We start from the raw sequence: 23,985 nt of genomic DNA on the forward strand, positions 1-23,985 counted from the left end.
TACAAGGTGTCTGCTTAATACTTAATGTTAGCCACTTTAAAATATGTTAAACATGAGCCACTAATAAGTGACTAATCAAAAATATTTCATCATATTTTGACATTGTTTGGGCTTCTTCCCATATAGAGATCAGAAATATTTATGGAAAGTTCTGTCTTGCCTGCTTGGTTAATGATAGTCCTACCACTTTAAGATTGTAGTAATATAATTACTAGGAGTCCTTTCATTAGTAATTATCTGTCAAAGCCCCTCTATTATCCTTAAGTCTAGTGGTTCTCAACTTCTGTGTAGGCACCCTTTGAAAGGGGTGAGAAGCAAACACTAAGATCAGCTCCAAGAGTCCTCCCAACAGATTACCTAGCTAGTTGATGTAGGGAGCTCCAGATTATCTGCTAAAGGCAGGCAGGGATCTATCATCCTCTGCTTCTATAACATGCACATTACAGCCTTAATTTGTTCTATGGCAGCAGGCAATTTCAGACACTCAAGTATTTTGTACTGCCATGGCCTGACCATCAATCCATATGTTTTTCAGCCAGCATGTGAAAAACATAGATTGCCTTGCAGAGACGCAATACCTCTGAGACATGACAAGTAGAGAAAAAGAAGTATTTTCAAGTTAGGTACATGTATGACTCTCTCATCTTCTGCCTTTTTTGTATGAAGATAACACCACCAGCCTGAGAGAAGAACCAGTCAGTGAATGCTCAGAAGACAAGACGACACTGGAGCAGAGATCCACCAAAACAGACCATAAGTATGATTAGAGAAGTGACAGTATTACCCTAAACTGTCCCATGCCTAAAAGAAGGTGCAGGTAGGGGGTAAGTCTAGCAGAGACCTGCAGGATAACTGCTGCACAGGCAGAGCACAGAGATCCATACGGCTATGAAATCCATGGGCTCTTTTCCGAGAGAAGGATTTCATCTGAAATGAAATCGGGCAGGAGGAGCAGACTGAAAGCGCTTCCATTGTCATAAAAATATCTCCCTGGGTAATCCACAGTGATGGAAAAAGGAAACTCTGATAATTTATGTGACAGTTTAATGGGATTTTGGTGACACATGATACTTTAGAAAGAACTCGCCCAAATAGGACAGACAGGACTTTAATAAGGCTTCAGCTCCAAAACAGCAATATTTTCACCCCTTACTTTTACATTTCATTCTATATATCCACTACTCACTCACAGCCCATCTATCTCATTTGCAAGGCACATTTCAACACTGTAAGAGCAACAACTCCGCACTTTCTAGTTACATCCCTAGCCAGAGAGACCTCCGAGAATCTGATCCCTAATGGGATCAAGCTGACTTTGCACCTAGAGGGCAGAGCGTGAGTGAGCTGTGAATTTTGAGGCATGAGCTGCCCTCTGGCCACATCCCCAGCTCTGCGGATAGCATTAATAGCTTCTCTGCAGAAACGCAGGGCAGCAGATGGACAGTCTGCAGCAGGAATCGCTTGCAGAGGGGACACCCCCAGAGCACACCCCCGGAGTAAATGGCTTTCACGCTGCGAGTAATGCCTCAACGCATGTCTCCTGCTTATGAGAGACACAGCCTTTACCCCAGTGTAACGCCCCGTGCCCTTCACTGGCGTCACTTTGAGAACAGGCACAGCAGCAAGAGGAATTGCTCAGAGTACTAAACCAGGGTGAAGCCAGGGTTAATGGGATGAAACTTCGCAAAGGAACATTTAGGCTGAATATCAGCGAGTTATATTGAAGAGTCTCCCCTGTGGAGAGGTAGAAGTTAACATTAAAACCACATTGCCCAGAGCACAAAAAGCCATTCTGTACACAACAATCTTGCAGTAGCTGGGGACAGAAATAACCCAACAGGCATTTGTTTTCTTTACTAATTTTGATGGATCCAGTTTTGAAGCCCCTATTTTTCTGGAAAAATCTCCTTTTTGGCAATCTAGGCAAGAGAGGAATGGTAAAAAGCTGTGTGAAGATCTCAATATTTTGTCCAGTCTTCCTATGACCACAGCAGCCAAAGATCAACTTAGGACCTGCTAGCCCTAAAATGGGCATGGAAAACGGAGCACCTCTCGGAGTTTCTTTCACCGCTTGGAATAATAGTAAAATTTAACAGGAAAATAAGTTACCTGTTCTGTATTCCTTCAAGCAGTTCTGCTCTACAAAGGACAGATTCGGTAGTAAAGAGCTTTTTGCCCATAAACTCCCTATCCAGAACAGAGATTTAAAACTCACCTAGTGCTACCTAAAGCAATGTTTATTCTTAAATATGTGCTGTGCCTTTAAGGGGCACAGATCCATTTCTGCCTCTGACTTGAGGTCTTCCTCAGGGAATGACTTGTAAGAAATAAAATATATTAAAAGAAAGTGCAATCAGAGCCTCTCATTATCAAAGGATAAAATATCAATTTTTGTCAAGATAAAAAGCATCACAGATTGGCTCTGATGGGAAAAATTTAATTCTTGGTCTTCACTTGATTTGATATTTATCACTCCATTGCTCCAGAAATATCGTGGCAGGGAATTTTTCTTAAAAATATTATCCTATATTTCTCCTGCACTGAGCAAGCTACGAGACTTTTAACTTGTGTGTTTTGTTACATATGAAAAACTCACAGAGAAAAAGGAAAGAAAACAGCCAAGTCTACAAAAGGTGCCTTCTAATACTTCACTATGTCAACAGCTTCACAGTAAAGGAGACCTTCTGCAGGTTAACCTCATTTGTGGCATCACTTAATTGACGGTTACATCATTGCTGTCCAGCTCTATCCTAAATTCTAGAACTGCACTGCTCAGAGCTGATCCCAAAGGAAATTCTCGCTTTCCACAGACAGTAGATTGATAAGGTAAAACTGTCTCCCCATTCTGAATAATGAATCTTGTCTTGATGGCAAGTTCTTAGACGAATCCCCAAACAATTGAGCAAGAGAATGCAAATAAGGGAGCAACATAACAGGTCTTTCAATCAGATCATCACGACAGCAAAACTGGTGTTGGCCCAATGATCTTGTACCATGACATAAGCAGCACCATTTTTAATTTTCTAGACTACGTGTCTGTTACACAACATGTCACAAAGCAGAGTTTGACTAAACTGGAAGTACTTATCACCAGAATGATGCAGAAATATCTTTAAACTAGGAGATTATCCTACTGTCCACCCCTGAATGGTACAGCTTCCTGCTTACTTTAGCCTTGACAGGAAGCCTACTTCTATGTATAAAGTTTTATCTTGATAAAGACCAAGTGGGAGGCACTAGCACTTTATATCTAAAATATGATAAATGGAACTTCATCTTTTTTTTTCCTCCCCTGAAATGTTTAGGAGAACTCATACTAGTTGCAGATCTAATATGAGTGGCCAATGCTAATCTCTATTCCCCTACTGCCCTCCAGCACCCTAGAAATAACACAGTGTTTTAACATCTGGTGTCCAAACCTCAGATCAAGAGCTCACATTAGTTGTTTAGGTCATAAGTGGAACATAACTTCTCCAAGGAAGATAAGAGATGAACCTGGAAGTTCATACCGTATTATTTTCAAGCAGTTCTACTACTGAAATACCCTATGGATGAAGAAAGACTCGGGATCATATAGCAGAATCAGAATCCCAGAATGCTTGACAGAAAGACAGGTGGAACAAAATTTGCCACTGCATAAGACAGGTAACATGCAGAAATTTCAAACAGTATGTGGTAAGAATCTAAGGAGTCAATGTCTAAGGTCAGCAAGAAGTTCTTCCCTTCAGATGCCAGCGAAACGATTTCTAATGAATGACTTCCTACATCAATCACTACAGGGAGTGGAATGTCAAGCTGGGATGACTACTAGTCTGTTTGAGGAAAATTGTTCCTTCTTAGGAACAAGATGGTAGGAAGGCTAGGGAAAAGAAACATGTTCTTTCCCCACCCCCCCAAATTGCTACAAAGCACAGAAAAATGTACTCATGAGTAAAGGAGTCAGGCTGCAAAACAGTCTTGGCAGTCCCAGAAGGAACACAAGTGGAAGTGGAACATGTAATGTCCTTCCTCACCACTCCATGTATCATTGCGACAGTGGGAGTTTTCACACAAGAGAGGATTTTGCTATTTATTTCATAGTTTCCTAAGTGATAGTCAATTTGTTAAAAAAAAAAAAAATCTTCTCCAGAAGGTTCTTTTTGGCAAATATTTTAACAGTACAAGTGATGGCTGCTGATCAGCTTGAATTTCTGATGTGTAGTACACAGACTAGTTTCATGAAGCTGATACTGTGACATGTTTCCTCAACCTCAGTGCCCTCCTGAATTTTCGCCCCAACATTTCCCCAGCAGAACTTTGAACTTTTCCAATTAACACTGCCACAGGATCCTTTCACTGTAGCTCAGCCACTCTTTACAGGCTGTACAATCCACAGCATGAGCTCCTCTCTCTTACTTGCCCCAAGAAGCACTCATATGGAAACCATTATATTTCAGAGCATTCACTACCACTTCATCTTCCACTCTGTAAACTATCAGAATGCTTTTAAAAGGAACACTTATTTAAATAAAAGAAAATCCCTGTAAATCATGGTCGTGACAGGCTAATGGCTAGCATTGCAAAGATGATTTATTTTCCTGCTATGCTAACAAAGCTTCTCATGCTAATACCTTGTTTTCAAAATATGAAGAGACTTCTAACTGATCTTTTCTAACTGCAAGAATATACAAGTAATGAAAAACACCTTACATTAAAAAAAAATAACCTTCACCTGCCACCTAACATCCCCATCAATTCTCAAAATCAAAAGATCTCCTTAAATTATCTTCGCTTTCTGTATTATTTAGCGTGCTTCCTTCATGGATGAAGAAACCAACTACCCAGTCTCACTGCCTGTTTGTAATCCAAATTCATTTTAGCGTTTGCATGCATTAGCTGCATGCTTTAATTTGATTTATTTTATTTGATTTCTGTCTATTAAATTACATTTGAGGCAGGTTAGATGGCCTCACGGGGAGCATCTCACCAGGACTACCCTTTGTGCAAACAGCAATTATTTTATCTGGGCTGAGCCTAATTTCACGTCACATCTTGATAGGCCGACAGATAAGGTCACCATATCTGCATTGCAAGTGATACCCTAAACTGGTGGGAAAGACCTTTGACAAGCTGGAAGGTGGGTCCTTGGAGCGTTCCGATTAAAAGCGATGATATAGGGTATGAAATTAAGCAGCAAGCCATCACTTACAAGCAGGAGCATTGCTTCAAGTTTATCTACAGACATTCTGCATAGCTCGCAGGCCCATCACCTAGGTCAGCACAGAGACTGTAAGTGTGTCACTACATTTTTTATTGCTCATTCACGGTTAGTGAGTGCTAAACACAGGGAGAACAGGGATTGCAGGGGCACCACAGCCACCGAGACCCCAGAGTCCTTCATCTGTCTCTTGCTTATCCTTTCGCCCCTGGCCTGTTGCTTTTTGTGAGGAACAATTCCCATGTGTTGAGTTGTTCTTCATGGTGACCCTCTAGCTGTTGTTTTTGTGCCCTTTCAAAATGCTTGACAAAACTGTCACAGAAGGAGTTTGGCATCTGGAAGCTGCGACAGACACAATACGACCTGATTCATAAAACATAACTAAACAGCTTGGGCTGCCAGAGGCCAGGATTTACAGGACTGTGTTTCAAGAACAGCCTTCAACGCCTGCTCTACTAAACGCACTTTCCTACTCTGCCGCAATACAAATTCCCAAGCTGTGTTAGGATGACCTGCAACACTATGAAGTGACAAGGCAGCCGAGACACTAATCTTGTTAGAGCCTTCCCTGCCCACTGCTGGTCAGGAAGGGGAATAAGTGACCTCAGCTCTGGCTGCACCTTTTACACCTGGCTCCAAGGGTAGGGAGCACTCCAAAAAAATAAGACAACATCATTTTTCAGAAATCCCTCCAGCGCAGTGAGCACAAAGGTAAAATCAAGTCACAGATAGTTTTCTGCTGCATTATCCACTACAGCCTCATTTTTACAAATGCAGGGAGGCTTCTATTGTATTTCCAGCAGATGCAACATGACCCACAAGGAATTTAAGGACTTCCTGCCCTCCTATCCATCTCTTTTCTTCCATCTTGCTTTTCTTCTTCTTGCTGTTCTATTCACCTCTTTTCTTCATCTCCACTTCAATCACTAGTTACAGTCTTCTGTTAGGTGATCACCATGGGACCTAAACGACCTTTGGGAGACCTGTCAAAGTTACTCTGATGCCCACAATAATAAATTCCATCTCACTCATCTTCTCTTGAAACACCTCACATACTGAAGACTACATGTTTCAAGCATGTTCCAAGTTAACAAAGCAGGGATTTACAGAAAAATCAAGTTGCCCAAGGATAAAATACAGATCAGTCACAGTGTTCGAAGCTCAACATGCATTTCCCAAGTTCCAGTCAAAGTATCCTGTACCATTCACATCCACCCAAAAAGTGAATTTCTACATAACCCATGTCTTGAAAGCACTTCCTCCTTTTTTCATTAGCCATTGAAATTAATCGAGTTCTGCACTTAAACATCAGCAGCAGAGCCCTCCCTCAGTCATATTTGTCCTATACCCTGATGCTATAACACAGCTGTCATTTTCATCCTGAAACCCACCCACCCTTCCTAAAATTAGCACAGACACATGCATTTACAGTGTGCTATGATATTCCTGCATCCATCACTATTTCATTGTGCTTTCAGATTTAGGGAGAAAGTGAAAGACGATATGAAAACAATAAGGGAAGAATGAGGAAAGGAAATGGGATGTTGCAGGAGGTCTCTGGTTTTCTTCAAAAATAAAAAATAGAGAAGTCTAGAACATTTGGGAGACTCAAAAGAAAACTCCGTAATGCCTTTTAATGTTTTCCTTGTGTCATCCACAAGTCCTTCCTTATCTGCAGTTCAAGACGTACCTCCAACCCCATTCTGACTTCTTCATTCACTCATACTTATCAGCTCTGCCCCCCATCATGTTTTAACAAAAATTTCAGCCTATTTTATTTAACCTCATCTATTTTAAAGACACAGAAGCAGCACCCAGGCTAAGCCAAAAAAAAAAAAAAAATCTTCAAAACAGTTCGTTAAACAAATTCAATGAAGAAAAAAGAGAAAAATCTTGTAAAAAGAATTACAGAGTGGCAGGGAAAATTACATTATTTTTTTTCCCACAGCTAAGTAGCACGACAATTGCAATTGATAGAGCAAATTAAATTCTAAATGCACTGGTGATTTGATAGATAGCATTTTCTGAGTGTTACTGAAAAAATGCCTTCTTTGGGAAACAGAGTTAAGATCTGGAACAACTCCTGTTGATTCTGGGGCCTGATTCGATTATGCAAAGTTCATTAACATAAAGTTAAGATGGAGCAGGGAGAAAAGGCATCAAACTTCTCTAAGATGCCACATGCCTTAAGAAAAACTGTCCTGACAAAACTAGCAAAGCAATTCGGTAGGAGGCCTGTTTACAGATGTAGTGGGTAGCCGGTGACTTCAAAATGCAGCTTCCCCCCCGCCATCTATTCAGAAGGCTAGAAGAGATACACTGATTAGTACCGTTCCTTCTACTACCGAATTCTGCAAAATTATATATCAAAATGAAGCAGAGAAAAATCAGAGAAAACCCAAAATGACCTAGAAAGAGACTCAATGCACCTATTTTTCTGTCAGCTAGAAACTTGATACCCAGCAGCCACATAATAAATGCCCTGAAATGATGCAGAAGTCCAAGTTTAGCTCTCCGCGAGCACCGGTGCACTTTGCAGTATCTACCATGTCACTTGTCAACTAGTTGATCTTATCAGCACATTTGCAGTCTGAACATAGCAGCTGTCTCCACTTGTTTATTAGCAATTTCTATTTCTGCATTAGAAACAGGTGGGCAAGCTCAGAGAGCTAACAAGTTTCTCTTTGATGTAGAGATGGACAAATCCTCTCATTAGCAGAATAGCATTTTAAAAATCATTATAGGGTATTTTTAGTCCTACTTCATTTTAGTATTGCTGTATAATTGCAGCCCATTAATCACAAATACTTGTTTCTAGAATCTGTCAGTTACAAGCAACAAGAAGTGTCAGCCTGTGGTATCTGCAAACTACTAGTTTCAAAATATTGCTGTACTTATTTTACTGGTATAAGATTGGGTGCGTCAGTCACATAGCAATTGATCCTGTTCTCCAATTAGAGAAATTAAGCTCAGTTAAACAGGTCAGGTAGAAATCTGCATAGACCCTCCCAGCAAAATCAACTTACAGGCAGGAATTAGAAGTAGCAGGTATTCAGAATTGGAGACACAAAACCAGGAGAAAAACAAAAGCACACAGTTACAAAAATGCCTCCTCACTCACTAATGCTCTCAGGTAGATTAATATTAGGATCAGCACAGAGAAATCCCGTTTGCTACGTTTCCCATGAGCATAGACCCACTCGCATGGATGTTGGCAGAGTCACTGAACAAACGATCTGCTCTCAGCTCTGGCAAACATGCAGTAAAGCTGCTCCACACAATCCAAACAACTCCGATCATTTGTAATACATGACTAACTAGGTCAGCCTTTATCAGACAAAAACATGTAGCTTGGAGCATTAAATCCAGAAATTGGAACATTTTTTTTCCAGGAAGTTTTCAAAGCCTTGAGGTATCAGGTGAATCACTTTTCTTTTTTAAAGCGAGCCGCAACAGACAGTCTCTCCAAACCAGATAGCCAAGATTTAAAAGCACCAAAAAACCTCCCAATTTAGAAGGATAAAGGTGAAAAAAACATGAAACTTATAATGCCACCCACACTATTTCCCAACAGTCTGTTAGTTCTGTGTATAGAAGAAGGGTTTGCCTGTGCATGGCAGAAGCCTATTGTTAGAGTGAGAAACGCAAGATTCACAGGATCATGGAAAAAACACCCAAGAGCAACAGGCTTCTCCTGTTAGCAGGATGCGCTCTGGTTTCTGTCAAAGCCTAGCAAATCTTTAACACAATCTGTGCAAGACTTGGCCACCTTCCCCTAAACTATCCCTGAGCCGAGTTCCCCAACTAAAAGCAACGCTTTGCTAGAAGAGTGACAGAGCCCACTTTTTGCCCAATCTTGCTGTCCAGTACAACTCAAAATATACTTTGTTCCCATGAGATCGTCAGGCAGAAGGCGATGTGTGGCTAGCTCAATCTGTGTATCAGCACAGCCTTTCCATTCCAGAAAGGAAAAAAATATTGAACCAGAGACAAAACCTACCCTCTCTGATGGCAAGTGCAACTGTTTGGGTCTGACAGCAGCTGGTACACACACTACGTTCAGTGAGCTTTCCAACTACGGATTACTCCTTCACAAGGCCAACCTGCCAGCTGTCCTTCCCCTTACTCCCTGACCACAGCTTAGTAGTCATCAGTGAGGAGGTACAACCAAACAGAAAGAAGAACAATCGGTCACTGGGACAGCCCCGCTGGTCATCTCTCCCCTTTTTAGAGGAGTCTATCTTAGTTGCCTTCCAGAGAGCACATAAGACAGGAAAATTTAAAAAAAATAATAAATAATTATCACACACAAGCAACACCTCTACTGTTACAAAACTCCAAATTTTTACCTTACAGCAGGTTTCCAACGAAGGGACTGTGAGGACCTCCTTACTGGCCTTTTACTCAAGGAGGAAGGGTGATCCACAAGCTACCACACCACCCACAGCTTCAGCTCTACCATCTAGAAGCAACTGATTTAACACAGGTGTTGAGGAGCAAACTCAACTACCTTCAGGCCAACCCACTTTATACCCGTCATCACCAGGTGTTCCACACCTTGTAATGTGCGAAAAACAAAAACCTGTGCAGTAAGAGGCAAGACCAAGTGGGCAACATTGTGAGCAGCTGGAAGAAACCCCTTCCTGACCTCTGCTTTTACCTTGAGGCACAAGCATTAACTCTTCACCCCTTAGTAAGTGTATTGCTCATAACAATATTCAGTCTCTGCAGTCAAACTGACCCTAAAATTATGCCCTCCCTCACAGAGCCCATCTCTGTCACATCGCGAACAGATTTAACTCAATTCAAATGCTTCTCGGGCTAATTTATACAGTGCCACATTGACCTTTTAGCATATGCCCCACAGGACCGTGTGTGACTGGAATTTATGGCCAGGCATGGGAAACGTGCAGCTCACTGAAATACGGTTTTGGGGTTTTTTTTCATGCCATGATTTGAAGTTGATAACAGAAACCTAGTAGCAGTTCAATGCTTGTTCATTATTTGAGAGAGTAAAAGCTGCCCAGGGGCTCTGCCGGGCTGTATTTCAATACCTCTACCAGCACACAAATTGGCCAGTGGAAGCACAGCATCTGCAGGTTTTTCCTGAAGTGTTTCCACCTAAGGGAGAGAAGAGGAATTTTTTCTTCCCCCTTCTGTTATGGCAAGAATTTGGGCAACCTATTGCTCCTACACAAGCTTGTAGCTCCACTGCAATGAAGCCGGGACGCTGGGATGCTGTGAGACAGGCATGTTCCAAACATCTGGCTATAAATTTCCAAAGCAATATAAGAAAAAACATACGACCAAACCGCTTTCAGTTTCATTCACAATTTTCAATGCCTTATAACAAAAATATAAGTAGTACCGCGCTCCTGTGAGAAGGCACTTATGATGCACTTGAAAAAGCAATCAAATGAAAATAATTATGACATATATATATATGGGTTTAGATTTTCAAGATGCTTAGTTCATTAGCATATCAGAAAAGGCTCTGATATTCTGGAAGACCGGAGCATAGCCAGTGCTAAGCACTGCTGATATTCTAGCCCAAGGCCATACCAACCAAGACGACATTGCTAACTTACTTTCCAGAAGATGCTGCTGTTAATCAGAACATTTCTTCTCTGGAAAGGACATGCAAAGGTTACAAGTCTGTCGGGACAAAGATAAGACTCTAATTCAAAGAAGGAAAGGTAACAGAACAAGCGCCAAAGAAACAGCAGAAAATTCTGTAGCCCTATCCCCTAAGAAGAGGGGGGCTTAGAACAAGTCTCCAGGTTCTGGAAGGAAGTCTATTTTACAAAAATGCAGAAAACTACAGCTGAATGAAGAGCAGCTACTGCAATACAGATTCTCTCACTTCAGATGGCTGTTCTGCTAGCATGCTGCACGAGGCACAGGGTGGGAGAGAAAGAGATTACCCTAACATTTACTTTCTCCCTTTGCACAGAACACTGCGGTTGCCTGTGCTTCAAGGCATTTTTAGCATCCTTGTTCAGTGTTTTCTATGCATTGCTTGCTGCCTTGACTAATTGGCTTCAATATATTAATACGCATTTTGCCAAACTCACAGAAGGCTGACCTTCTGTGAGTCAAAGCTGTGCTGGCTGCCTCAGTTCCACCAAACGCTGGGATGCAAAGAGCAGCTGATCCATGATGAACAATACTGGCCTCAATCTGCAGACAGCCATTGTCTATCTCACACATTTCACGTTCCATTCAGCCAGCTTCCACCTTTATGGCAGTAGACTGGATACTCAAACAGGAACACAGTTTCACAGGAATCTGCCTGCTCTTTTTGCAGTGGGCTGCCACATTGTTGTGACTGGGATATCAGAAAGAAAAGAGAGAAGAGATGTTTGAAACTGAAAGACAATATTAAGAATTTTAGAGCACACACCAGTAGTGTTGCATATTTGGAGGTCATGGCTTTGGCTTCAGATACTTGATAAACTGCCTATTCAAGCAGGAAAAAAAAATACAGAATTGAGAATAATGATTTTTATTTAGCACTGTAGAATACATGACAATTTTATTCAGCCTTTCTTCACTAATACGTTAAAACAGGATCACAGTTTTCACAACAGCTGACTCTTACTGTGACCAAAACCAAAGTGTTCAGCATAAAGCACCAGAGGAACCAGCATCTCCACCCGGCTCCCCGGAAATTAGGAGCAAATCTTCAATTCAAGGGAATACACAGATACAAACCTCACTATTGCAGATGTAAGAATAAAGCAAAAAAATGTTTTTCTCCATAGTTTGCTATAATCGTCATCTTATTCAGTTTCTATACACACTAAAACCTCTTCTTTTAACTATAATCACAAATAAGGAATAAAGGTAGAGAAGAGATGAAAGGAAAAAGCAGAACTGCTTCTGTAAATGGAATATTTTAAGGAAACATAATGCTAGCAGACTCTTTCTGCATAAGATAGCAATTTGGACCATGTTAAGTACCTAGATAGCCAGAAAAAACAGTCTGAGACAACATCCTCTGTTCATGTTCAGTGGAAATGCAGTCTAATAAGGGGGCCACCTGTAGAGCAGAGGCTTTCTTCAGTTCTTGGTTTCTCTCCTGAGGCTTTCATCAGTAGTAGCAACAATTCTTTCTTCTTGTATGACGCTTGCAGTGTAGAAATGCCATTCTAAAAGCCTATCGGCCCTTCTTACAGAAACCACTCAGCACCCAGACAAATATGGGGAGCTGGATTGCTCTATACTTGGCATACAGAAATGACCTCAGGGTTCAGCAGCATTGGCTACACTGTCTGCATGTATGCTGGAGGAGTCATAGCACGCAGTGACACTACAAGAACAACAGATGCGCTTGTGAATGGTTTCCAACCAGCACAATGCCAGGTTTGCACTCCAGCTGAATTGCTACAGGCGGTTCTTCTGGCTGCTTGAAAGATCATTACCAATCAAAGCAGGTCATTCTACCTCCCTATTTCAACGTTATTAGATGAGAGCTTCCTTTAAAGACTGCATTTTCCTATGGGGTGGACTAATTCCAGTAAGGCATTCATCTAATTTGATCGCGAGATATGTCGTCTTCAGCTTTGAAAAAGTTATTCAAGAGAAGAGAGCTTGAGCCTTTCATAATTAACATGCAACACTGGTTACCACGCAGGGAGCAGGCACAGTTATAATAACTTGGAGTCAATAATTCATAAACTATAATGCATTATTAATCAATTATCGAGGCCTGAATTACATTTAATGAGATTAAGCTGATTGGAGCACTAAGCTGTTTGAATCATATTGATTTAATCAATGTGCTTAATTAAACTGTGTACATTTTCCACATGATCATTATTTCCCAGTATCCTGCGTAAGTGGCCTCTGCGATTCACGTCCTCTGTTGTTCTTTGCTCAGGAATTGCTCTTTGCTGCAAATTATGTTTAAAGGTAAAGGGCTTGTTTCTTTCCAAGAAAAGATCAAAGTTGCAAAACAACCATCTAAATAGCTTATACAAGCAAATTGAGAAGTGTTAGAACATTTCTCCCAGCAGCTATGTCTTTTTGATTCTGTAGGCTTAAGACAAGACCAAGTAAACATACATCATTAGTCTCACTTTATCCCTCATTCTAGTTCTAGGAGCATCTGCAGATTCAAAGGGCATAAACACCCTGCCATACCTATCCCCAAAATGTTATTCTTTCCATCTTTAGAAGCATACTTAGACTCAGGCAGAAAATGTGTTTCATCTCCCCAAAAGACTACGTTTAAGATAAGCAGGTGTCATTATCTCTTTATGATAATATTCATAATGGGTTCCGCAGCCTTGCATAAAGAGGACATGTGATGACAGAAGAGCAACTCAAAGTGACAGCTATTACAGATGTAAATCCATTTGCTTGTGTCACATTTTGTTTAATTTCCCTCACCACTACTGCTGATTATCTGGGGCACTTAGGTTTAACTTTAAACCCCACAATTTGTCTCTGTAATGCTACACACTGCTAAAAGGACACTCATCAGGTGTGTGAACTGGGGGAAATACTCACAACATGTGTGTGGGAATCACAACAGTACAGCCAGCCAGGAAGAGAGCTTTGCAACTCCTTTCTTTGTGATACCATAAACAATGACTGTCCTGCCCCACTCTGCAGAGTGACACTGTTCTCAGTGCATGCAGGATTAACTTCCACGGCAATATATGACGCTCACATCTTTCAGCAGAGAACGCAACAATGCTGGTGGTCATCAGCTGAAGCAGTGTGCTCCTGTATCACCCTAGACCCATTGAAATCTTCATTCCTGTAAGAATTCCTAAATTCCTTTTGGACTGTTTCAGTTATTCCTCTGTATTAGCACTAACCAGAATGGCACCTACTCTGCGTCACTTCAGAGATGTCCGCCCCTTTCCCTTCTCTACGTAAAGGCCAGAGCTAACCCACCCCAACTCGTGTGCAGCCAGGAAACACCTGAGGAACGCTCACACGGCAAGCTCAGAACAGCACAGTGTAAACTGTCCTTCTCTGGTCAGTCATTTTGCATTTGGTGGTTTAAATTCCATCACTCTGTTACAGTAGCAACATATCAGTGTTCTCTACTTTCTTAACTAGGTGACAATTTTATCATCGCCGATGTATTAGTGTTTAAATCTTTTACTTACACTTCTTTGAAGAGTTAATCTGTCCATTTGCTCTGCCACTTACAGGGTCTAGTCAGCTGTCTGCCAGGGAGTTTAATAGGACACAGTTACACACTGCACATTTGCGCGCATAACACTGTGAATTAAGGGTTTGCAAACTATTACTGAGCACACGTGCCTGCTGTTAACACTGCCTCCACTGGGCTGTGTGTGGCAAACCCAAGAAAATCAGAGCTCTGCAACCACCTGTTAACTTCATCAAGCAGGGAGCTGGCACCAAGATCAGAAGCTTTATCATTCTCACTGTTTCTGCATTCATTTGAGAATGCTCTAAAGTATATTGGGAATTGCTTTCCCTTCAAAAGTCCCTTTAACTCTCACCAGCCAGTGTCTAAGGCTAGACCTAACGTAGCCAGGATCAAAGTCACCAAAGAGTAAATACCTGCCCAACCGTTCTTTGCTCTCTGCTCCCCACTTTCTTTCCTTTTCAAAGGCTTGCATGTGATGATTCAATATCCAAGGCAGGTAGAACATGCAGGCTTACCACAACATGCAAGCTTACAGAAAACTGTCTTTTTTTTCCCCCCTCTATTTTTTTTTTTTTTGCGTCGGGGGGTGTTAAATAATTCTGAGAAGAGCCACATGTCTTCTGAGGAAAAGCTCTGTGCGTAATACGGAAGGTCAAATCTGCAGAGTCTAACTCTTTGTAAGAAGGAGGGAAAGAGGAACATGGTAAAGACAGATAATGGAGGAGACGAAAAACAGTCCCTTTGTCTCATCATTGGTGCTTCCCACACACAGTCAGAATGGAAGCTAATGGCTTTATCTTTATCACAAGACTATGGGGAATACTGCAGTTAGAATGAGTAGCAAAGACATCCCTCCTTGCTGCATGCTCAGTCTTCATATGATGGCAGGAAGGGCAAGTTTAAAATAAAACAACACAACCCAAACCAACAGGAGAGACCCTCCCAGTTTCTATTTGTACAAGTCCATGGAGCTGCAACGCCCAGCAGGGACCACTGCCCAGCCTCAGACTTTCTGCTGCAGTCTTCAGGCACCCACAGACATTGAGCAAGCGTGAATGGAAGTTGTGTTTGTAACCGAGCTGTTGCATGACCGACATGCAAAGCACAGGGAGCCAAAGAGTACCCATCTCACTTCTTTCTTTCTTCATATCAGTTTCAGAACTGAACATTTAATAAAAATTATTCATTACACCACCATGACATAAAGGGGAGACAGAAAGGAAAGAATATCAAAGCCTCACATAAACAAGGCATAATGAAGGAAAACAGCAGCCCATTTTTCTTCCCTTCAGCATGCGGTGCATGTGCGGTTCCTGCGAGCGTGCATGGCCCGTGCTTCCTATTATCAAGGCGCGCGTTAATAAATTTAACTCAGACAAATTTAACCATCCTAGGGCCACATTAATCAAAAGCCTGACAAGACCAATCTGAAAGAGTTGAGCAAGGCAAATAAAGCACAGCTGACAGAGAGGATGCTGTGCCCTGGTTGTCCCTGGGCCACTCCCGCTCTATCAGTACCTCCAGTACCACAATAACTCCTTCCCGCTGCACTCCTACTGGGCTGATTCATGCTGTCTTCCCAACACTCCTCATCCACCCAATGCCTCTTCATCAGTGGTGTTTCCCACTCCCCACGTGTCTATACTAGAGAAAGATTTAGAGTATTTAAGTACAATTATGTGCAACAGCTACAAAGTCCTGGCGAGCTTCGTGTTTTACCTGTGGCACGGGCGTTAGTGAAAATAATCTCTCAAGGTACAGATTAACAAATGTACAAAAGGAGAAATAAAAAAATCTGATAGGAAAACTATGAATTGTCCAGAACCAGAAGGAAAGGACAAGGGCTATCAATTTTTATTCATTACCCATATGCTAAGCTCCCCAGTGCTGGAGCTCCACATCACTTCTCAAACTGAAATACATATACACGGAGACTGTACAAACCAATGGGAGTTATTACTGGGGAAAACCTCCACCCTTTCGTCCCTTTATATTTAGCTCTAAATTGTTGCTTTTGAGTTATGTTTTTAGCATGGAAAATATTGACAAATAGGTCCTTGCATCAGCCAAACCACTTTACAGGAGATAAGGGCATGTCACACAAGACGGGTAAACTAAGAAGTAACTGCTGATCAAGCCACGCAAAGCAGCATGAATTAGGCTAAGTGCATCCCCAAAAGCCATAATTATCCAAGCTGCTTAAAACAAAATAAGCACATATGTGATTATTCAGATTTGCCTAGAGGCATCCCCACAGCATAAAACATGGTGTGCTGCCTTGCTGTTCTTCCACTTGATAAAACAACAAATATTTTCATCACCTAAGAGTATTGGTGTTTACTTTTATAGTCTTGCAAACTTGAGAGAAACTGTTGCCTTGCCTTGACACTGTCTTTCTCCCAAACAACTTCTATTTCAGTTCAGACAACCGTGTTTTCTACATGTTCTGTTTTGATTGAGTTCAACTGGTTCATGGATAGATCTGGGAAGCCCTGTATGGCAAAGCTTCAGAAGAAGAGTTGTTTAGTGGCACACGATGTCATGGCATTTTCGGTCAGAACTACAAGCTCCCACTGAATTCACGTAATTGCACAAACCAGGGGATACTTCTTTCTCTCAAAAATAAAGACGACTTCAGCCACATAACTGGGATTTGAACACAGATGCTGAGTACTAAAACAGCCTCAAGCATCTGAAACAAGTATCTGTCCAAACCATTCATAGATCCTTTATGAATCTTGCAGCAAATATGTGCTGAATAAGTAAGCCAAGCCTTGTCTTCACAGACAGGTTAATGACCTTTTGGAAACCTGACAGACTCTTCTTTAACACTGCAGGATGCATACTGATACACTCTGAGAATACAGTGCTCCAGAAAATGCTTCCTATTATTGGCACGTTTATATCATGATACTCCCTAAAAGCAGTGTGACTCTTGGGGTATTATCACGCTGGTCAGCACTGTGTTGTCATTTCCTCATGACCGTCATTTCAGCATCTGTCCCTCTCAGTTGTCTTAAACATGGGCTGTACGTCCTGCACACACAGAGGCCATCCATATTCCCACCACATCTGGCACAATAAGGTTTCAGTCCAGGGCTAGCCCCAAGGACTGCAGATGGTGTACAATCTAGCATATCATCAGTATATGTGACTATGTTTCTCTCCTGTGTCTGGTGCCAAAGGTAAAAGCATCCTTAACTACCTGCATTAGTTCCATTGGTACAGGTCTGTGATTTTTCTTCCAGAGTTTTTAATCCTGATCACTGTATTTGCATGACTGCAGACCTGGGCACAATGTGAGGCTGGGCAGAAAGCAAAAATGCTATTTTACAAAAATACTGGAGAGTTTGAAATTGGTTTTTTGCTTTCCTATGACAAAACACACCTTTCAGAAAGTCCTTTCAAAGCCAAAGGTGGTTAAATTCAGCGTTTAGCACATTCACTCATCATGTGACTGACCCACTCCAAGTCCTTGCTTTGATAAATCCAAACATTATCTTAGTTTTTGCTTTGTACCTTCATTGGAAGGGCATACTTGGGGAGAAAAACTTCACTGCATGTCTCTTCTGGATGGTTCCAATCCTCAAATCAAATACTTCAACTTTCTTTCAGTTGCCCTACAAAGACCTTCTGCCATGAGGTTTAAAAATTGCTGTCAACAGCCAACTTCAAACCAGGTGATCATCTGCAGTGTGCCAAAGCTTTTTTTATATAACCAACCTCCCCCACCACAACCCCCACCCACTGGTTAGCCGTTCTATATCATCATTATCATGGAACAAAAATGCTTATGAGCAGGAATCACCTCTTCATGTCAGGCATGGACAGCACCCACCACAGCCAAACCCCCTAATCATGCGTTGTGTGTGCTGCTGTAGAGTAAATACCAATAAACACCAACAAAGCAGTTTTCTCTCTGACACTGCCTCCAGTTTCCACCATTAAAGCTGTGTATGTGCGTGCACCTTGTGAATTCCCACGTAGCCTGTACTTGGCAATTTTGCTTTAGGATTTCAACCTAGAAAAGCACGTTCACACATTTGGTAATCCAGGGTAAATGCTCAATTTATAATAAAATTATTATAATAAAAAGGTATAAGCTCGGGATGATTACACTGTAATGTCAGCGTAACCGCAGTCATTGTGCTTTAAACCTGAACCAGGAAAGACAGCAATAATTTTCACTAACTCTGATATTTGAGCTTCCTTTTAGTTTATGCATGTAGCATGGACATCACAAGGAGTCCTACTCACATACCACCACATACCCCTGAAAGGAGAATTCTGCAATGAGAAACATGGTTCATTTCACAGAATCCCCTTGGATACTTCTAGCGTAATATCTCAGTGAGATAATGATATATATTTGCTTAATATCCCCAAAGACATTTTAAATTTCCACACTGCTTCAAAGTTCTCAACCTGTGTTATAGATGTGTGAAGAGCAGAGGAAAAAAAAAAATCATCAGTTTATGCCTTGTTACTGGCTTAAGAAAAAAGTCAAGCTATAAACAAGTAGTTAGTCATTCAGGTTCTCAAATCAAAGCTAACCCAATGTGATGCTAACCAGAATCTTCTTATCACTTGCTGTTGATTACAGAAACTTGCATATATTAATCTTGTTACTCAAGGCCACTAAAGGTCTAAATCTTTGACTTTCACAATTTAAAGATAGCCACCTCTAGATGTAACATGGCAGTTATAATATTTAGCATTAGATAGTACACCGCCAGTTAGGACTCCGACAGAATGCAAGGAGCTATATTGTGTCCAGATGGACCTACTGGACACATTGGGGGAGCTGGAATTTGCCCAGAACACTTCAGTTGCTGTCCACAGCTGGGAAAGCATGATCTTGTAGTTGTTTGGGTTGTGGGTTTATATTGTTTTGGGTTTTTTGCAAGCTTGAGACCTCAAAATACATAAGTCGTTTAAATTTGGAACATCAATGCACTAAAAAAATAACCGAATTTCTTGTTGAATTGGTTACTTGAACACAGTTTCTTGCTGTTGGAGATACTTGACGCTGAACTTCATAATTGTTTCAGGTCATTAAAGAAAAAATTGAAGTTAAAAAAAAAATCACATCAGCTCTCCTCCCTCCTCCGTGTAAATCTGTAATTTTAAGAAGTGTTGTAATTGGCTGCTCCCCGTATTTAGATTTCTTTTTCCAAGGTGAGAAAAGCAAGAAAATCAACATAGTCACAAAACAGGTTGTCATTGCTACTTCTGACATGACCGCAAGTTGCCAGCATCTTTTTTAATGCTTCATTTGGCTACTTACAGAATTGCTCCAAGTCGTCTCTTTTTTTAGAGTCTGGCATGGCAGTGATCGTGAGCAATGGGCACGGATTTCCTCCTAGCGTCTGGCAGAGCGTCTGCTGCCTCCAGTAAACCTTCTTGGGGTTCCTATTTTGTTCCAGGACATCAAGATGAGACTGAGAAAGAAGGAAGGAAGCAGATTTATAAATGAGTCCACGGGTCTATAAAATCTGATTTTATTCCACTAGCTGTGTGTTATTATTGGTACTAATTTCATCTCCTGCTAACTTCCCAGCTTCTCTTTTCTGCCAGTTAATATCATCACCTTTTACATCCCACAAATATGCACAAGCCATTCAGAATATGTCCCAGTTCACTGAAGCTGCAGAGGACTATTACCCTTATAGCATTTTACCTGAACAGCTCCTACGTGCTTTTCTTGTTAGTGTAAAGGAATTTCTGTGCATACATGAAGTCCAAAAGAGAACTGCCTACTCCTTATATTTTAATAGGGACAGCGTAGAAAATGTGAGAAAACTCACCATTTTTGAGCATTTATGGAACTGATTGGTTAGCTGTCAAGCACATGCCAGTGAAACTCAGGAAAAACTCCACACCAGAGGCAGCCAAAAAGTTTACATTGAAAAAACATTTAATTCAATCAGGAGTGGGAAATGTGAAGAGCATCTTTCCAAGAAGTTATTTTAAAAGGAGATTTTCTCCACCCCCCCCCCAAAGTTTATGTCAGTTTTAAACAATTCTTAAGCCCAACAGCTTCTTGAGAAAATTGAGAAAAAGAATTGGCAGCTTAAAAAAAATGACTTTTTGGAACAAATTCTGATCGCCTCATTAGACACATAGCCATTTGCCACCCACACACCAGATGACATGTAGTTCTCTCTGTTTACATTGTAATTGCAACTGGCAAGATTAGTGTAAGTAATCCTGTGGCAGGGTGCTGCTAAGTGTTGTGGAACACCAGTTGTCTCTCAATTGCTAGAAATGGGTATATTACAGTATACACACTTGTCCTAACAGTACTTTAACTAAACCACACCAATTCACCGTACAATCCTTACATGGTAACTTTTTGTCGTTACAAGCCAGGGATAAATTTTAAACCAACTTTTATGGGACAAGACATCCCCATTCCTCAAACCTGAGAGTTCATCGTCTTTCAGGCTGCTTTGCCAGTATGCATTCGAACGCAAACACAGAACTGAAATTTACAGTCATCTATGTCATAAAACAATTAACATACTGCTCTATAAAGTAAATTCAATTATTAGACGCATCTAACGATCTCACATAGGTACAGGGAACTCAATATAATCATTTACTTATGTTCCTGGTACCCAGTGAAACTTAATTGGGTATAGCTGCCACAGAGATTTCAGCTAGATAGCCAAACAATTAACACTTTGATGTAAAAATAGACAAATTACTGTTGGTAAAATAAATGTAATTACTAATGGACAAAAAGTAATGAACTGCAGAGTGCATTCAGTTCAAATAGGATTCTGCAATGTGTATTTCCTGCAAATATGCCTGTAACTATTAAATATAGATGATATTTAAAAACATTTTCAAATTACTAACTCCACGTACAAGTTTATCTTCTTCCCCAAAGCACTATGTATTTAATTGAGCCCTTGGGTTCATAATCACTTTTAATTTATTACTGATATGTAAAACCAACATACTTCACTAGTGGACAAGTACTTTAAAATGAAATCTACTGGTACACAAAGCTGATTTAGTTTATTTACTGTGGAAATTAAAGTAATGTGGAAATGAGTTGCATCACTCAACATTTTAAATGAGTCCAAGCAAAGAAGCCTTTTAGAATTATTAGAGGCAACAATTTTGCTTTGTCTAAAGAACTGGACATGATAATCTATCAATCTTTTCCAGCCATAGTTCCCATTTACCAAACTTTATGGTCCTTAGTGAGTCTGAGTTAATTTAAACTTTTCCTGGGGCAAAATTCCCTTTAACTTCAGTGAGCGTTTTATTTGAAGAGACAGTTGAAATACTTCAAGACTTGGCCCTGCAAGTCTAGGTATAACATCTTTTTCATCTCTATTCTATTCATTCAGGATCAGGTGAGATATTCAGGGATTCCCAGAGCACACAAACTCTCCAAGTCTCCCTTGCTTTTGTGCCAGCATAAGATAGAAGTCAATAACAGTAAAATAATGATGAGGCACTGCATTTCAGTAATAAAGTATGGTGGTGAATAAGTCCTCCTAGTTCTTCAGTATTGTCTTTTCCCCTGCAGACTGTAGTATATACGTGTTTCCAAGGCTATAGGTCAAACCCCACGACTGGAGCATACTCTCTTCCTCATTGATTTTGAGGAGTAGCTGGTACTCATAAGCCTAATGAGAAGTGAGCTGGCAGGCAAATTTGGACTCTGAAGGCTTGACTGGCCCTCTCCCAGATACTGGAAGCAGTTTCTTTGAACATCTATAACAGGATGCAAAGCAATCGACACGAGACTGTTGTTTGACTGAGAATTAATCTGAGCCTAACTATGCTGGCACGCCAAGCAGCATGGCTAGAAAGTGGGAGAGGACGTGGTCTTCCTTGAAAGCATAGCCTTTCATATCTGGTAATGGCAATCTGATACCTTCGTAAAATAGAGAGTGAGCCCAAACTTCACCAACCCACACCAGCATTTATTGCCCAGAAGCAGCGCTGACAATTGAAACTGGGGGGGAGAAGGAAGGGGAACTGATCTACTGGAACTGTCTTCTTTTTCAGTAACATCTTTCTCATGTTTCACAACAAAGCAAAGCTACTCCCAAAACTGTTCATTTCCCCTCTTTTATCCTACCTTCCTTTCCAACCTTGGGCTCTCCTACATCAATCATAGAGAAAGCACATTCCCTTATGATCCACCCCTGGATAGAAAAGGCTGTGGAAAACAAATCTTTCCCCAGGAAGCAAATTTGGTACAACGCAATAATACAATTTACACTTTGGACTTGTATTCTTTTAGTTTCTGTACTGACAGCACTGGTGGGGATGTCACAAATGCCTACTGACCCTCCAACTGGTACAGGGGAAACAGCTGACAAAGCACTCAAATGAGGTCCAGCGCTAGGGTATTGGTGGGTGCAGCTCTGAAAGCTGAGCTGTTGCCCTCTGTCAGGAGGAGCAGCAGGCAGCTTTCACTTCTGACTCGTCACTACCTTTAGCCCCCTGCCTCTCAACCCAAGCAAACGGGGACGTCTTTGGTTTGTGTTATCTTCTAGACTGGTATAAGCACTAATGGTTTGAACGCCAGGTTATCTCATACAGAAACTCCGCTACACTATCTCAAAAATCTCATACCCAAGGCAACTGCAAACTGTCGGGCCTATTAGTTTATATAAGTGCATATATCAGTATTACCATCATTGCAGAGTAAGTGTACGGGTAATGGTAGGCCAGATAGCAGACATCATCTTTGTGAGGGAACTTGATACTGAAGGCGAGCGTGTAGTAGCATTTCCCTCTCATGCCCCCTCCTGCAGCTGCGTTGCAGTAGTAGTGGTTTCTGGAGAAAGAAAAAGACCGAAGTAGATGGTTAGCACCTCCAGATGCACATTTGGAGCAGCCATGAAAGAACTAAGCATTCAGAGAAGCGTCTGTTCTGAATGAGTTTTCATTTCATGCTGTAGATGAGCTCCAAATTCAACTAGGCATCGCACCAAGACTGGAAAAGCTCCATACAAGTACACTCAATCCAATCCCAGCAATGAACAGGTACAAAAATATAACACGGTGCTAAACAATATCCAGTAACACAGCAACGATCCTACAGGCCATATAAAAGAAGGAAGGTTAGAGAATCCACGGCTTCACTAGACAGAGACGCAAACAGGATCATGACAGTAAGTACCACTGACCATGCTGCCACACCAGATTCAAGGGTGTCTTGGTGGCTGGGGTTAAACCACAACAGCAACTAGGACCATCCAGCGGTACACTCACTCCATCTCCCTCACCCCCACTAGGGGAGGGAAAACAACAGAGAAAAGGAGGGAAAAACTTGCAGGTTGAGGTAAAGACACTTTAATAGAACAGTAGATAAAAAAAAATAACAATAATAGTAAAAGAACATACAAAATAAAGTAAGGCAACACAAGTTGCTCTCACCACCTGACGATCGATTGCTGAGCCCATCCCAAGCAGCGATTGCAGATCCCTGGCCAACCCCCATTGATATACTGAGCATGACGTCTGTGGTGTGGAGTATTCTTTTGGCTAGCTTGTCCTGTATGCTTCTGTGGGAAGCTGAAAAAGCCCCTGACTAATGCAACAACTGACTTAGCCCCTGACTTAGCAACAACTAAACCAATATGTGTTATCAACATCATTCTCATGCTAAAGCCAAAACACA

General features: G+C 41.3%; 1 protein-coding gene across 1 annotated transcript in view; it reads right to left on the reverse strand.

Moving 5' to 3' along the window:
* AGBL1 (AGBL carboxypeptidase 1) overlaps positions 1-23,985 on the reverse strand; it is a 276,165-nt gene that overhangs the window by 188,029 nt on the left and 64,151 nt on the right. The window contains exons 15-16 of the mRNA XM_063345380.1: positions 22,995-23,139; positions 19,618-19,771 (exon numbers count right to left, since the gene is read on the reverse strand). Coding sequence (XP_063201450.1) covers positions 19,618-19,771; positions 22,995-23,139 — 299 coding nt within the window. The remainder of the gene's footprint in view (positions 1-19,617; positions 19,772-22,994; positions 23,140-23,985) is intronic.

This window comes from Chroicocephalus ridibundus, chromosome 9, assembly GCF_963924245.1.
Source record: "Chroicocephalus ridibundus chromosome 9, bChrRid1.1, whole genome shotgun sequence".
Lineage (NCBI taxonomy): Eukaryota > Metazoa > Chordata > Aves > Charadriiformes > Laridae > Chroicocephalus > Chroicocephalus ridibundus.